The following is a 16547-nucleotide window of genomic DNA, read 5'->3' as shown; positions in this document are numbered from 1 at the left end:
AAGTTGTCCCCCCCCCTCCCCCCCCCCCCCCCCCCCGCAGAGATCAACAATGATGCTTCTAAGCAAAATCATAAATATCAAACACAAGCAAACTAGTCCAGAAAAAAGCAACATTTCAGGAAGGCAACCTCGTGTGGCTATGAGTGAAAAAAGAATAATTTCCTCTAGGAGCATACAGCAAACTCAAGCCCATAGCTGATGGACTGTTCCACATTTTAAAGAAATTAAACGATAATGCATACAAAATTGACCTGTCAAGAGATTCCAAAATTACAACATTCAATGTTGTGAATCATTTTCCATACTACGAGGGACTGGAAGCTTTGGCAAACAATATTGAAGCTCCCGCAACCCTGGGAGATTGATGCAAAATCATTCAAGCACATGGGCAATTCGCACCCGTTGATCGAGCGTGGCATTTTGAACCGTCCAGCGTCTCTATTGAACCGGAACTGGTTCAAATCCACTTAAGTGTCGTGATCCCACTCCTCTTCTGCGATCATTTCCTTCTCGTGCCCTAATCTTCCGCCTCCTAGTCGTTGCTGGCCCCCTCTTCAATTCCTACTATTTCCTCCCCTTCCTTTCTTAGATCTTACCATTACTAGCTACTAGTCTTCTCTCTATTTATATTTGTTTTTGCATAGGTCCTAACAAGTACTTGATTTTCTGATTTCAGATATTCTTCCTAGTGTTCCCTCATTTGAAGTTGTATCCTTCAGAAGAGTGGTGCTACGGCTATATCCCGCCAAGGTGATGTGTATCATCGCTCTGCTGCAACCACTCGGCATCTCCCCTCGTCACTACAACCTTCTATGTTCCTCCGGCGGACAGTTCAACCTCCTGTAAGGCTTCCTTCAGCAATCCTGAAAAACCATGACTCCTTTCCTGCTGCACCACTCCCTACGCCCTCTCCTTCCTCCGCCGCACCTCACAACCGTTCCCAAGCCGGCGATTGTGCCTCCCAGTCATCCCACAACAGGTTGCCACACCTCCCAGCCCTCCCAAAGGAGTTTGTCGTGCCTTCAAGCCCTTCCCCAGTAGGCAGCTACACCATTCGGATTCTCCAGCACCCTTCCTACCTCCGCTGACCATCCGCAATCGGCTCTCTGTCACTCCCCGACATTGAAGATTCATCCAACTCCTCTCTAGTTGTTGTAGACCCCTCTGCCACCCAGTCTAATGGGCCTCCATACTGCCTCATTGACACCGTCCAAGATTGTTTTTTGTTTTATGCTTAATCTATTTCCCACATTTCTCTTTTTTTTCTTTACAATTTTAGTGTTGTGTCGTATTATTGTTTGTGTTCATTTTACTACTTATGCAATCTTGATATTCATGTGTCATTGTTGGTGAGGAGTCGTCCTTGTAGTCATTTTTATAATTCAATAATAAAATTTGTCGCGTTTGAGTTGTCGTTTGGGTTAACTCTGGTATCACTGACATTCCTGAATTCAATAAAAAGCAACCGTTCATACAAATCAATCTTACTATTAAAAAATTGATGTGATGAATAATGAAATAAAGAAACATCACAAATTTTAGGTGAAAAACTCAACAACAACAACAATAACAAGTCTTTATCCCACTAAATCGGGTAATCTTTTTTCTCCATTGCGTCCTATGCGTCCTATTGAGTGTTGCGTCCTATTGAGTGTTATATTTTCATTTAATTCAAATAAATCAAGATCATTTTTTCAAGATCATTTTTTATACAACATGCTCAGGTTTTTTTAGATCAACCTCCATTTTTCTTAACATAGGTCAAATATAAAAAATCTAGTCTCCTAACTGGATCATCAGATGATCAACGTTAAATGTGATCAAACCATCTAAAACGACTCTCTTTAATCTTGTCTCCCACTGGAGCTACACCAACCATTTCACGAATATATTCTTTTTGCACTTTGTCTCTAAGTGTAAAGCCACTCATCCACTCAAACGTTCTCATCTCAACTTAACATAGTTTTATGTTCTCTTTTATATGTCAACATTCTACGCCATAAAGCATTGCAGGTCTCACCATCTCATAAAATTTTCCTTTAATTCTAGGCGATACTTTTCTATACCACAATAGGCCCGATGCATTCCTCCACTTCAACCATTCAACTAAATTCTACAAAAAATATCCCCATCTACATCACCGTCATTATGAACAATTAGCCAGAGATATCTAAGGCGTTCACTCCTTTTAATGATTTGATCACCCATTGTAGCAACTTTGTCACTAGATCTATTACCACTAAAATTTTATTTCATGTAGTCAGTTTTAGATCCCCGTGAAGTGAGATTAAGGTTTTATTGTTGTTGTTGTTATTATTGTAGTCAATTTTAGATCTATTCAAACGAAGACCTTTAGAATCTAAAGTAGACCTCCATAGTTCAAGTATTTACTGAAATCTTTCTCTAATTTTATCCACAAGAATGATATCATTAGGAAAAAACATAAACTAAGGTATATCCTCCAGTAAATGTCCAGTAGGAGCATCCATAACTAAAACAAAAAAAGAAATGTGTTTAAAGTCAATCTCTGACGTAATCCAACTGAAAATAGGAAAATATTTGGTCCACCATCCTTCTGTTCAAACACAAGTAGCAATTATAGTATACATATCTTTAATGACTTGAATATAACTAAAATTTAAAAAACTCATGTCATGATTTTTTCGATAGAAATTTTATGTTGGTTGTTGACTACCTAACACAATCCTCTACTTTTTGAAATCAAGGCTTGGGATCCGGCAACCCAAAATTTTACGTGAAAATTTTGAGATTAAAAAAAACTCAGGCAGAAGAAAAGAATTAACTATGTCAAATAAGAAATTATAAGTTGAAAGCTTTGGATAATATAAAACTAAACTAATGGGAAAATAAATTGCCTTGTACAAATAAAATGAGGTATTTATAAACTTATACAAGATCACATTAAAGGAAAATACTTAAAAAGGAGCCAATAAAGCAAGAGCACAGAATTGAAATTTAAATACTATTATAAGATTAATCAAATGGTAGAGGCTTTCAATCTATGTGCTCAGAGTTTCTTTTTAAATCTTCAATTCATGTGCTCAAAATTTGCTTATGAAATGAGTGGGACCCGCAGAATTCTGATCACAAATTTAGCATTAACAATATGCCAAGAAATACGGCTCTCCATGGAAAGATGCGATATTTTGAGACTCGCTCAAAATAAATTCACAAATGTTACGCAAGCCAAACTCATTCACTGCATAGTCTAAGTTTAATCCTTCAAAGTTCTCCGCGCATCACATAAACCAATATAAGCTTTTCTTTAGAGCTACATGGATGCACGAGGAACACTGGATTAAGTTACAAATTAACAAACCACTCTCCAAATGAATAATACTTGCAGTCGCATGTTGATTCAAAATTAGAAGCACTTGAGATCATAACCCTGAAAGTATGAGGTCTTATTCTAAAAAAAAAGATGCCTCGATGATAAGGAAGGCTAAGGAGAAAATAAACATAAATCACATGCAAAACGTTTGGGAAAAAATGCATCAAAATGCCAACCAACAACAGTAAAAAAAAGAAGAAAGAGCAAAGTCAGCAGTTTGAGGTACAGCTCCATTTATACATGTAATCTGAAATTATTGGATTTCACACTATCTAGTTTCACTCTGCACCATTCCAGATAATGCAACTAATGACCTTATCTACATAAGTACTCAAAAACTGAAAGTATGGCTTACTTGAGAAGACCTTTAGACCCAACTGCCATGGAGTCTATAGTACTGCCAAGCATTCTGATGTAAATAAGGGAACCAAGCAACCCTGCACCAAAGCTGAAAACAGAGTGTGTCAATAAATACAGTTAGCAACTGCAGAGACAGTGAGTATACGTCCAAAAAAAATTGAAATGGAAATTCTCAAAAACAAAGCTGGATTTGCGGTATATATTATAAATCATCACAACAAGCATTCTTTGCATTTGTCTCCGACCATTAAAGAAATTAAAGGAGAAAGTCAAATCCCATTACTAAAGTGCAAATTATTTATCAGTAAACTTTAGCTCCCATACAAAGTATAAGAAGAGACATTTCAGCAAAAGAGAGGGATTCATTCCCAGAGTTATTAATTACAAAAGGAATCTAAAATACATAAACTGCACAAAAGATAAGTAGAAATTAAAATGGAAACCTTCAAGTAAACAAAGCTGTATTTGACCTATATACTGGTAGTCATATGTCTCCAAGCAATAAAAAATTAAATAAAATAGTTGAATCCTATAGCAATCCTGCAAATTATTTCTCAAAAAGGAAACTTCAGCCCCCCTGCAAAGAGTTCAGTATTAGAAAAATATGTTTTAGAAAAAGAGAGATCCATTCCAAGCATTATTATTAGACAAATTCACAGACTCCCCAAGCTTTTCATATTGCATCCATATTTGAACATATCATCATATACATATTAAAACCAACCACCATATTCATATTCAAAAATATCACCATAAAATTATATAATTATATAATTATATAATTTTATATATATATATATATATAAAAACATGAAATAGCAAACAATACATGATACACGAATAAGAGATGCATTTATCACAACAAAAGCTCCACTTTCTGGTAATATTGAAGGCTCCAGAATAACATATAAGGTCTTCTATGCTGAAAACATTATTAATATTAAAGTTTTATGGTAGTATTTTTTTTTTTTTTTGGTTGTAGATAAATTGAACAAACACAGATCTCATTTTCTTTAGGATTTTATATAAGACAAAATATCAGGAACGAAAAAAGATGTGGAGAGGCAACAAAAACAACAAGCCTTCACCCCACTAAGTGGGGTCAGCTACATGAATCCTTTTTCTCCATTGTGTCCTATTGAGTGTTATACTTACATTTAATTCTAATAAATTAAGATCATTTTTTATACAATATGCAAGTCTTTTTATGTCTACCCTTGTCTTTCTTAAGTCGAATCCAAAACATCTACTCTCCTAACAGGATCATCAGATGGTCAATGTTTAATGTGACCAAACTATCTAAGATGACTCTATCTAATTTTTTCTACCACTAGAGCTACACCAAACCTATCACGGATATATTCATTTTGCATTTTGTCTCTTACGTTTCAAGTCACTCATCCACCTAAGCGTTCTCACACAGCATTACTTAACTTTGTTTTATACTTCTTTTTTAAGGCCAACATTCTGCCCCACAGAGCATTGCAAGTCTCACCAGCATCTTATAAAATTTTTCTTTGTCTGAGCGGTACTTTTATCACATGATAGGCCCTATGCATTCCTCCGCTTTAACCAACAAACTTGAATTCTACTAATAACATCCCCATCAATATCACCATCACTCTGAACAACATACCCGAGGTATCTAAAACGTTCACACATTTTAATGATTTGATCACCCATAATTATAACTCTGCCACTAAATCTACTCCTAAAATTACATTCCATGTATTCAGAATTTAAGTTTTTCCTGAACTATATCTTTAGTATTATCCACAGGAAGGATATCATCACCGAAAAACATACACCAAGGTACATCCTCCCGTAAATGTCCAGTAAGAGCAACCATAACTAAAGCGAAAAGATATGGGCTTAAAGACAATCCCTAATGTAACCCAACTGAAATAGGAAAATACTTGGTCAATTCTCTTGTTTGAACACAAGTAACAGCTCTAATATAGATATCTTTAATGACTTGAATACAAGTCATATCAACACCTTTCTTCTCCAAAACTCTCCAAAGGATTTCTCTTCGAACTTTATCATAAGCAATTTCTAAATCAATAAAAATCATATGTAGATCCTCCTTATTCCTGTACTTCTCCATCACACATCTCAATAAATGTATAGCATCCATAGTAAACCTGTCAGGCTAAATTCGAACTGATCATGAGAAATCTTTGTAGCACGTCTTAATCTTTGCTCAATAACCCTCTACAATAATTTTAAAGTACGACACATCAACTTAATTCCTTTATAATTTGAACACTCTTGTGCATCCCTTTATTCTAAAAAATAGGACCAAAATACTCTTCTTTCATTCCTCGGGCATCTTTCTAGTTTTTAAAAGAATATTAAAGAGTTTAGTAAGCCAAGAAACTGCCAAGTCTCCTAAATATTTCCACACTTCAATTGAAATAATCAAGTCCAACTGACTTTTCATGGTTTTTTATAAAGCCTCCTCAACTTTATTTTTACTAATGTGAGGTAAAAATAAAATTTTTTATCCTTATTAATGATATTAATATCGCTAATGTCATTCGTATTTTCAGAAACTTTATTTGAAAATTTTCAAAATAGCTAACTCACCTATTTTGAATATCTTCCTCTAAGAAAATCACTTTTTGATTTTCATTTTTAATACACTTAAGTTAAATCTTTACTATTATTTTTTTTCTGTTTGGCTAGTTTATACATATATTTTGCACCTTCTTTAGTATATTATCTATTATAAATATCACTGAAAAAAATTTTTTAACTCATAAATTGTTTTCTTAGACTTTCTACGGGTCGTCTTATATTTTTCTCAGTTCTCTAATTTTTTACATTTAAACCAATTTTTATAACACTTCTTATAATCTATCTTTTTCATGCACATTATTATTCCACCAACTATTTTTGTTTAATAGTGATTGTTACTTTATCTCGCACTGAATTTGTTTCTTCATGAACATCACAAATTTTTAAATTTTGAAGTTTACTAATTAAAATAATTTTATGTATCTTTTAAGTGTTCTCATCAAATTATATGACAATGATTCTCAATATTTTTTTTCTTACAACTATTCATCTTAAAATCCAGAACTAATAATTAATGTTGCGTACCTAAATTTTCATTTGGAACGATCTTATAATCTTTAAATTCACGACGATCTTTTATTCTCATAAAAAAATAATCAATTTGTGTTATACTAGAACCATTCTTACAAATAATACAATGCTCATCTCTTTTTTTGAATAAAGTATTAACAATAATAAAATCATATGCTAAAACAAAATCTAAAATGGTTATGCCTTCATTAATCACTCCAAATCGTAACCACCATGAATATTTCTAAAATCTTCTATCCCTCTGCAAAAATTTCCCCCAATAAAATTTCTTTCTTCAAGAGATATCATTTGTATTAATTTTTCTAAATCATTTCAAAATTTTTCTTTAGAACATATAAATCTAAACCTACTTGAGGAGCTAAGCACTTATAACATTAAAAATCTTAATACTAACAACAATCTTATTGACTATTATTCCAGCTCCAATTTTATTATTTTTTACTGCATTATCTTTCAAACTCTTATCTATAATTATACCTACATTTTTAGTGTGACTTCAACTTGAATACCAAAATTTAAAACCTAAGCTATCAATCTTTTTAATAGTTTCTTCAACTCATTTATTTTCTTGAATACATAAGATATTTATCTTCCTATGAATTATAATATCAACTAATTCCATTAATATACTTATAAAAATAACTATATTCAAAGATTTTATCCTAATATTAGATGTTGTGCAAAGACATTTAGAATAAATGCACATAAAACCATAATCTCGTGTTGAATTTTTGGGTAATTCTGCAAGCATAAGTTATTGCTTTGTATTTGTTGGCATGCTACGCAATATGAATCCTAATTGCATGTGCACGGTAAATTATGTAGTAGAAAGAGAGTACGACAAATGTAGTTGTGTCATGAGAACTATAAGTTTTTTTGGGCCCGCACTATTAAAATTTGAGGATGTGATTTACCAATTTTACAATTAATTAAATTATTCTAAGCTAATTCAATAACAATATTAAATCTGAACTACGCAAAAAAATAACCAACAATACGCTTTAATAATTTCCCCATCCCATGGTTCACAACTATAGTTTGTCTATCAATTTATGGATGGAAGGAAAGATTGAATTTGAAATTAGTCCAAATAATTTCCAACAATTTCTAAAAATGTCCCACAAGCCTGACATCTTTATCGTAAACAAAAAAAAATGACAAGCCAAGCAACGAAAGCGGGGGTGTTAACGAACCGAGCTTAAGTGAGCTAAAGCTCTGTTCGTGTTCGGCTTGTGTGTATTAGCACATGTTCGAAATTGGCTCATGTTCGAATTAGGCTCATAAAAGGTTTGTTCGTGTTCGAATTGATATTGATTGATTTGCCGAGTATTAAAAAAATTGATTTGAATTTGTTTCGAACTTACACCCTTCTTGTCCAATAGAAGAGACCTCACCTCTCAAGCACGAGCTACAGTGGTTTAATCTTATACATAAATATATAAATATATATATATAATTTCTTTATTTCAAACTAAAACAGGTCAAACACGATTAAATAAAGTATTGTTCACGTTCGGCTCATTTATAAGTTGAGCTTAAGAAATTTGTTTGTGTTCAACTTGCATATTTAACAAACGATTAAAACACGAGTCGTTCGGGAACAACAAGCTTTTTTTACATCCCCTAAACAAACAACCTCTTTAAGGAAAATTTCTACAGTTTATAAAGAAATATATCATGTAAGAGATAATCAAATCAAAGGGTTGCTATAATCTTAGGTAAAGAAAGGTTTTTGTAAAGCCAGAAAATGTGGGTGATATAATTTCAGTCACAAGCACAATATTAAAACAACTGAAACAAAGAGAAGGGAAGCCACCTGACTGAGGGCATCAATAGCTTTGTTGTCCACACCAACTCAATGGCATAATACAGAAAAGTAATCATGATGAAAAGCAACCTATTTAGCGTGATGCATGCAGGATGTAAGTATTTTCAAGCCTCATAATTAAAAAAGAGGACAAACTCACATGGCAATAGATGATGTCGCAAGCAATGGAAAGTCAAGAAAATAACAAAGAATTCTCTAACATAAGTAAAATATCTATGATTGTGATCTCATCATTGGTTGTGTTATTAGTGTTTTCTTATGATTATGTTGTTTGCACATAAACTTATTTGTAATTGATTATTCCGGTTGTGACAATTGTGATTCTAAAAATAGCAATCAATTAGCCCAAATGAATGTTTCTACTTTTATTTGCTCTAGTTTTTCAATGGCTTAATCAAATTCAACTTTTTCCAATGGATAATGATCAACTCTTCCTTCACCATACTAAGAAACAAGATGAAAAGAGGCTCTCCTCATTCATGGCTAAGAACACCATTCTCCCATGCCTCCCCACATCCTTCTTTGCCATGCAAATAAAGAAGGATAGAGAAAGGATGTCCTCTACCAACCCAACTGTCTCTATCATCTTCCTTGCTAAGCCAATGGAAAGAAAAATCATGATATATAATCCACCTCTTCTTCCTCCTCAACCTCAACCCTAACCCTGATTTCCCATCCTGCACCTCCCTCTCATGATCCCTTATCATCCTTATCACTATTATACACAAGTTTGAGCTAGGCGATCAATTTGGCGAGAGCTCAAGCTCAACTTGCAGGGTATAAGCTTGATTATGCTCAACGAGTTTACATCATTTGTCAGTAAGAATGAAGATAAATATGGTCAAATTTCCAAATTGAAATAGAACTATGAGTCAAGATTCACATATAAAAATGGTATAAAGCATGTATATGTCGCTTGCCAGACCTACCTAGCAGCAATTTCGGGACTATAGAGAACATATGCTGAGATTACACCAATGCCACCAATCCCTAGAGTAAGCACTTGAAGTTTGTTCTTCAACTGCAAAACAACATTAAAGGAAGAAATTTTTCTATGTTTCAATTTTCAACTTTTTGCATAAATTAACATAGGAGTATGTTTTCTTGACCAAATTATTTGTTCTTCAGCTACTAATTAAATATGTAACAAATTGCTGTATTTCATGTTTCAGAAGAAGCTCTGCAGCAATTCTATAAGCACATAGAAGAATGAAAATTACAGCGTTATGAAACACAAGTATACGCAAGATCAGGAGAAAATTAAGTACCTTAGCATACTCCTCTGTAGATTGAGCTCTCAAAACCCTGGGATCAACTCGACTCCTAGATGATTCCCGTATTATTACATCCTACCAAATTCAAATCAAACATATAGGAAGTACATTTATTAAGATAGAGAAATGCGTACGGATGTACCAAACTGTTGTTTTATGACCATTATGGTGCAGCCATTACACTAACATGACAGCGATGATGACAACAACAACATGAACAAGTCTTTATCCCGCTAAGTAGAGAGCCATTAAACTTAAGACAAAAAAGAATTAGGTGCAATGATGAGAACATTAAAAAAAAAATCGTATATAAATTATTAAAGAAAAGAATATGTTGCAAGTAGGCCCCTAAGGGCTAAGCAATACTAAAAGTTCACAATTAGGTCACTCTCAATTTTAAAAAAAGTTTTACATTTGGCACATTTGAGTTAACAGAATACTTATCTTAAAAAACATTTTTCGTGACTAAATTGTTTAGCTCGGAACCCTTTGGTCCTTTATGCTCTCACTTATCTCACTCCACAAACCCCGCCTGCCAAATAAATAATTGGAGGACAGGGATCCCTTCCTCGCTTTATTTAGTTGTTCAGGAAGGGATCTCCCTTCCCCATATTGGTAGTTAGCTCCCACGTCCTGAAAATAGGGAGATTCCCACCCTCCTCCAATGACACAATATGAGTTGTTTACTTTAAGTTATCAACCTAAAGTTTTTGTATCAACGTAAGCTATATTAATCCGATTTGTCATTCATGTTATCGTCCTTATTCATCACTTCGTTATTTGTAAGGTGTAAAATGGTCACTTGCTATCATAGACATGCTCGTCGTTTGGTGATTATTTATAGGCTTAGACAGTCAAAAAGAGTTATGATTGCTATTATAAATAATACAGCATAAGTTATAATAAGTAATGATTGCTTATGAAATAAATAAAGATCTTTCCTCTAGCATCCTCTATGGGATCATAAGGGCGCCCTACCATTAACCTTCCATACTCATGTGCATTTCCATGATCTAAAGCAACATATATAAGTTGTCCCAACTCAAAAGATTTACTTTCATTGCCTCATCCCCCCAACAACCCAAAGGTATCTTTCTCCTCACCTAATTTTGAAAAAAGGTAAGAATGTTCATCTGAAGTTGTGATTTAAAGCTCTATAATCTCTACAAATGACCGGTGAAAATCATAAGCCTGTTGAAAGCTAAGGGACACATGTTCTCATGGTGATTTTCTCCAACAAGTTGTTTCATTGATTGGTGAGATCTACTCCTCCCTTCTTGTAAATAATCTTCAAAGAATTAGTTTGGTGTTCTAGAGATGAGATTTGACATACAGAAAACAGCAGAAGAAAATTGTGACTCTTTCTTTTTCTTTTTTTTTTCTCCTACCCATAAGGGCTTACATTTCTGCCACTTTACCCTTATCTCTTCTCTTGACATATTCATTTATCTCTTCTTCCTAGTGATACAGAACAATGTAAGGTTATTTATATAAATATATATATTGTATTTTGTATCTAGAAGAATTAAGTGGTGCAATGAGATATAGTCAAAAATGAAGAAGAAATTATAAGAATGAAGTGAAGATTAAAACACCTTCAAACTCTCAAGCAAATGAAATTAGAAGTCCACTAACAAAAACCCAAGAGCCCAACAAGTGCACAATTCAGCACTCATTCAAAACCCATCACAAGAGTCATATAAAAAAATATATATATTTGAATTTATATTTTATTATTTATATTTCAATTATAGTTTCTAGAAAGTTTGAATTTTCAAATTTGGAGGTTTTTTGGTTGATCATAAAAAAAATTAGGAAAGTGGGTTGTCATGACCCGACCCGGTGCGTAGAATTAACTAAGACGGATACTGCGGTCGAACAGTAATTGTTATGAAAAACAACGGCAATAAAGTAAAAAAACTGGATCGAAAATTGCAAACCAGAAAATAACACATATTTACATGGTTCGACTAATTTGACTACGTCCAAGGAGTTACAAAGAATTTTAGTACCTCAAAAAATTACACCGTCAAACGCCTCGACGTTTACAAGAAAACTTCATTTCTCTTTCTTTTTCTTTCTCTCTCTTAGCTCTCGAGAGGACTTGGCTTAGAACTTATGACAGACCAAAAGAGACTATTTAAAGAAAACGGAAGAAAGGTAGGTGAGACGCGGTAGGTGATGTAGGTAAGTCACAAGCTCCATATATTTAACAATTCTCTCACTTAGAGATTGGGACACTAACTGGACCATCTACAGGTTGCATCATCTGCTGGTTCTACCGACATTTTTCTTCAAACATGATATCCTTCATTTTACTCCACTTTCCTTCACATCTGCAACTCATGGCTTTTGTCTTCACGCTGGAAGACCAACTGAAGTCAAGCCCAACTTCAATTTCTCAAGAGTAGCACTATTAGTCAACATATCAGTGTCAACATAGTCTTGTACCTCCAAGTTTTTTCTTAGGTTACTCATGAATCTGCTTACAACTCCCACTGGGCAATATCTTCCCTCAGCTGAAAGTCCTTTTCAACAAGTTCAGCATTTTACGTCTTACTGCCATTAAGCACAATCTTCATCCGGTATATCCACTTATTATGTAATGTTTTCTTCTCTAGTGGAAGTTCTGTCAGTTTCCACTTGCTTGAATTTTCATCTTACAAGATTTCTTCATATCTCTGAGTTTCTTCATTATTTGTCTTTGAAACAATAGGAATGGATGCCCCGGACCCAATCTCCTCTTCACTTTCATCACTACCCTGCATTATGGTCTCTCGTAGATCAACAAATCTTACCTTTCTACAGCAACTAGAGCTTCCGAGAGATGTCACTGGAGAAAGTCTTCATACATGTGTGTGTACAAGATCCAGTTTTATTCCCCTTGGCACTCAGCCACCTTTCAAGAAAATAACATTTTTTTTTGTTTCCTCACAATGCACCTCTGACTCATGTGTCCACGTCTGAGTAAATTTATAGTCATATATAGTGTGTTAGTTTTCTTACCCCGAGCTAGTATTAATGCTCATTTGGATACCTTCCAGATCATATATAAGAATATTACTGAATGACTACTTTCATTGAGCTGTCCGAAAAAAATGAGATTTTTCCAATGAGGTTTTTCTTTAACTCAGAAACGTGCACAACCTTTTGAAAAGTTCATTTACTCTTGTTAGGGAGTGCAATATCAACGTTTCTCATCCTCATCACGTTCAGAGCTTTTCCATCAGCTAGATATACATTCTCAAAGTTACCTGCAACATAATTTCGCATTAACTCACAATGAGAAGATGTATAGAAGGAAGCTCTTGAACCCAGTATCCAGTCATCAACAAAACTGTGAACTACCAGCAATAGTACATCCTGTATTTTTTCAGTTACCACATTTGCGCTAACATTCTCCTCCTTAGAATTCAAGCACTTCCTTTTTATGTGATCAATCTTGCCACAATTCCAGCAGGTTGCATATTGACCAGACTTTAATTTTGATATTTCTCTGTTTGAGTTCATGTTCCGTGATCTCTCTCTGGAATCAACAATCAGTGTCAAACTTGAACCTGCGGTCTCGCCAGAATCTTTCCTGTGCACATTTTCTGTCAAAATCAAATCATGAATATCATCATATTTCAGTCTGGATTTACCTACAGAACTGCTAACTGTCATCCTCATGACTTTCCAATTATTTGGCAATAATGCCAACAATATCAGCGCGTGTATCTCATCATCAAAATCAATTTCAACAAACGACAATTGATTTGTATAGTGTTGAAATCATTCAAGTGTTGAGCAACAGACAAACATTCCGCCATCTTCAATTTGAATAACTTTTTCATCAAGTGCACTTTGTTATTCATCGATAGTTTTTCATACATACATGATAAAGCTGTCATGAGATTTGCAGTCATCCTCTTTTTGAATACGTTATGGGAAGGGTCAATCAAATAACCCCCAGAACTTATCGATCCAACAGATTTCATTCCATCTCGTCCATCTTTTTCAATCATTTTCTCAATAACAGAAAATGAAGTTTCTTTTCATAGAAGTAGTACTCTATTTGCTTCCTCTCGTAGTCAAAATCTATGTCATTAAATTTCTCGATCCCCGATATCATCACTTCGTCTCCGCTCATTGTTCTTCTTTAAATCCGAACCAAATCTATGATTTCAATTGTTATGAAAAAAGACAGCAATAAAGTGAAAAAACCGAATTGACAAATTACAAACCAAAAAATAACTCACAGATTTACGTGGTTTGACTAATTTGTCTACTTCAACGAAGTTGCAAAAGATTTTAATACTTCGAGAAATTACACCGTCGAACACTTCAATATTTACAAGAAAAGTTTCTTTCTCTTTCTCTCTTCCTTTTTCTCTCTTAGCTCTCAAGAGAACTTGGCTTAACACTTATGACAGTCCAAAAGATACTATTTAAATAAAACGGGAGAGAGGTAGATTGGAGAGAGCTAGATGGGAGAGAAGTAGGTCACATGCTCCATATATTTAACAGTAATGATATATTTAATAGTAACGACATCTAAGTATTCCCATTTTAAAAACTTACTTAAAATTGTGCATTAAAATATCAAAAAAAGTCCTAAAATTATGCATGTATACATCTATGATGTACAATAGTGAGTCATATCATTTACAAGTATATTAGAGAGTTTTATATCATCATCAACATCCATCAAAACCATCAAGGGCATGCCTAGCACAAAAAAGTGCAGCCCCATTACATTCCCTTGGTAATTGAAAGAACAAAACTTGTCTAAAATTTAACAAAAAAGCAATATCCGATATAATAGTTGGTTGTCGTTGCCAAACATCACGTTTCATAGAATCTTGAAGAATTTGCATAATATTCATATTATCCCCGTCGATGATGATTCCCTTGCACTCAAGCATCCACGGCTGACAAATAGCTTGGAAGGATTTAATTGCTTGAAGTTCAACTTTGGCACAATTCCAATGCAAAAACGAGCATTCAATTGCAAGCAGGTTCGTACCTCTTTCATCACTTATAAAACAACTGGTACTAGCAACACCACAAAAAGAGAGCGCTCCATCGAAGTTCACTTTAAGCCATCTGAGAGAGGGAAAATGCCAGAAAAAGTAGAAGAAACCAATCTCCAATATACATAAAAGAGCCACTAATATAGAAAGTGCAATAAAATTTAAATCATCCATCAATAACATCCAGAAACAACATCTTAATCCAGTATCGAACATTGAATGAATATCTGATAGAAACTATAAATATAAACTATCATCATCAAAATATATAGTAGTAGTGGTCCTCTGATAAACCAAATATCTCCTATCATATATATCAACCTAAAACTTTCCTTCTCCTGAAAGAAAATATTAATTGCAACATAAGTATAATTTAGTGAATAATTATAATCTAAAATGTATTTCATTTCACTAAAAACTTTAAATTTATACATTCTTGTTTCACTCTAAGTATTTATTATTTTTAACATTTTTAAAAGTCATAACAGAATTACCGTCATGCCCAAAGGTATTCTCAAAAATTTATGTGTCTGAAGACACCCTCAAAAATGTACCCAAAGGTATGCTCAAATTGTACTCGAAGGTAAATATTTACCATTTCATTTAACGCGTATGGGTATATTGCATCCCTGTCAGTAACATCTGGGGCGTGAATTCTGGTTTGACCCAAAAATGACCCAGCCCGAATAGGGGTGTCGATTCGGGTCAGCGGGTCAGGTTCGGATTTGACCTAAAAATGACCCGACCCAAATAAGGTTAATATGAAACCGACTCAGATAATAAATAGGTCAAGAACTAAGACCCAAACCCAAACCTGACCCAAAATTTTGTACTATTCGAATCATGTTTGGTTTTTCGGGTTCAACACGAACCCAACCAAAAAATAAGCGGGTTGAATTCTTTGACCTGAACCCGACTCAAAAAATAGTCGGGTCAACCCTAACGTAGATTTTTTCGAGTTGTGTTGGAGTGTCGGGTCAATTTTTGACACTCCTAATCCCGTATGACTTATATTTACCTTTTATTTCAAATCAATTAAAATCCTTTAAAATGTACCTTCATATGTAAGTTACTTTTCTCTCATCTCTAATGGCATTTCAGACTTTCAAAATGCAAGCTATAACTAAAAATTTGTTTTAAACTATTTAATAAAGCAATTATTCATTTACTAAAACATTAATTTAATAAATATAAGAAAATAAAATCACTCACTTCAACTTACCAGAAACTTTTGAAATACTTTATCCCTTAACTTTGCTTCATTTAACTAACACCTAAATTAATTAAAAGTGTATAAAACTATAAGAATCACATGCTAAACAAAAAACTTATTTAAATATAAAAGATTTACTAACACACTAACCTCTTATAACTTTAGGATTCTTTGCCTTGCTCAAATTCCAAGGATTTATCAGATTCATCACACCTCCCAATCTAAATAAATTTAATAACATTAATTGATTTAACTAATTATGTCATTAATTTCATAAATAATATAAGGTTCAACATTTTCCTTATAGGATTTCAAGTCGATCTCCTCCCCTTGCTTACTTCATAACCTCTCCTTCAAAGTTGAAATCTCTGTATTAGAATCCTGATTAAATTTGACC

General features: G+C 33.7%; 1 protein-coding gene across 1 annotated transcript in view; it reads right to left on the bottom strand.

Annotated features, from left to right (window-relative positions):
- Window positions 1–16547, bottom strand: part of LOC110027422 — a 39331-nt gene that overhangs the window by 5929 nt on the left and 16855 nt on the right. Inside the window, 3 exon segments of the mRNA XM_020728865.1 lie at window positions 3708–3800; window positions 9581–9672; window positions 9920–10000. Coding sequence (XP_020584524.1) covers window positions 3708–3800; window positions 9581–9672; window positions 9920–10000 — 266 coding nt within the window.

This window comes from Phalaenopsis equestris, unplaced genomic scaffold (genome assembly GCF_001263595.1).
Source record: "Phalaenopsis equestris unplaced genomic scaffold, ASM126359v1 Scaffold000428, whole genome shotgun sequence".
NCBI lineage: Eukaryota > Viridiplantae > Streptophyta > Magnoliopsida > Asparagales > Orchidaceae > Phalaenopsis > Phalaenopsis equestris.
Note: the sequence above shows the minus strand (reverse complement) of the source record. Positions and strands in the feature narration are given on the sequence as shown.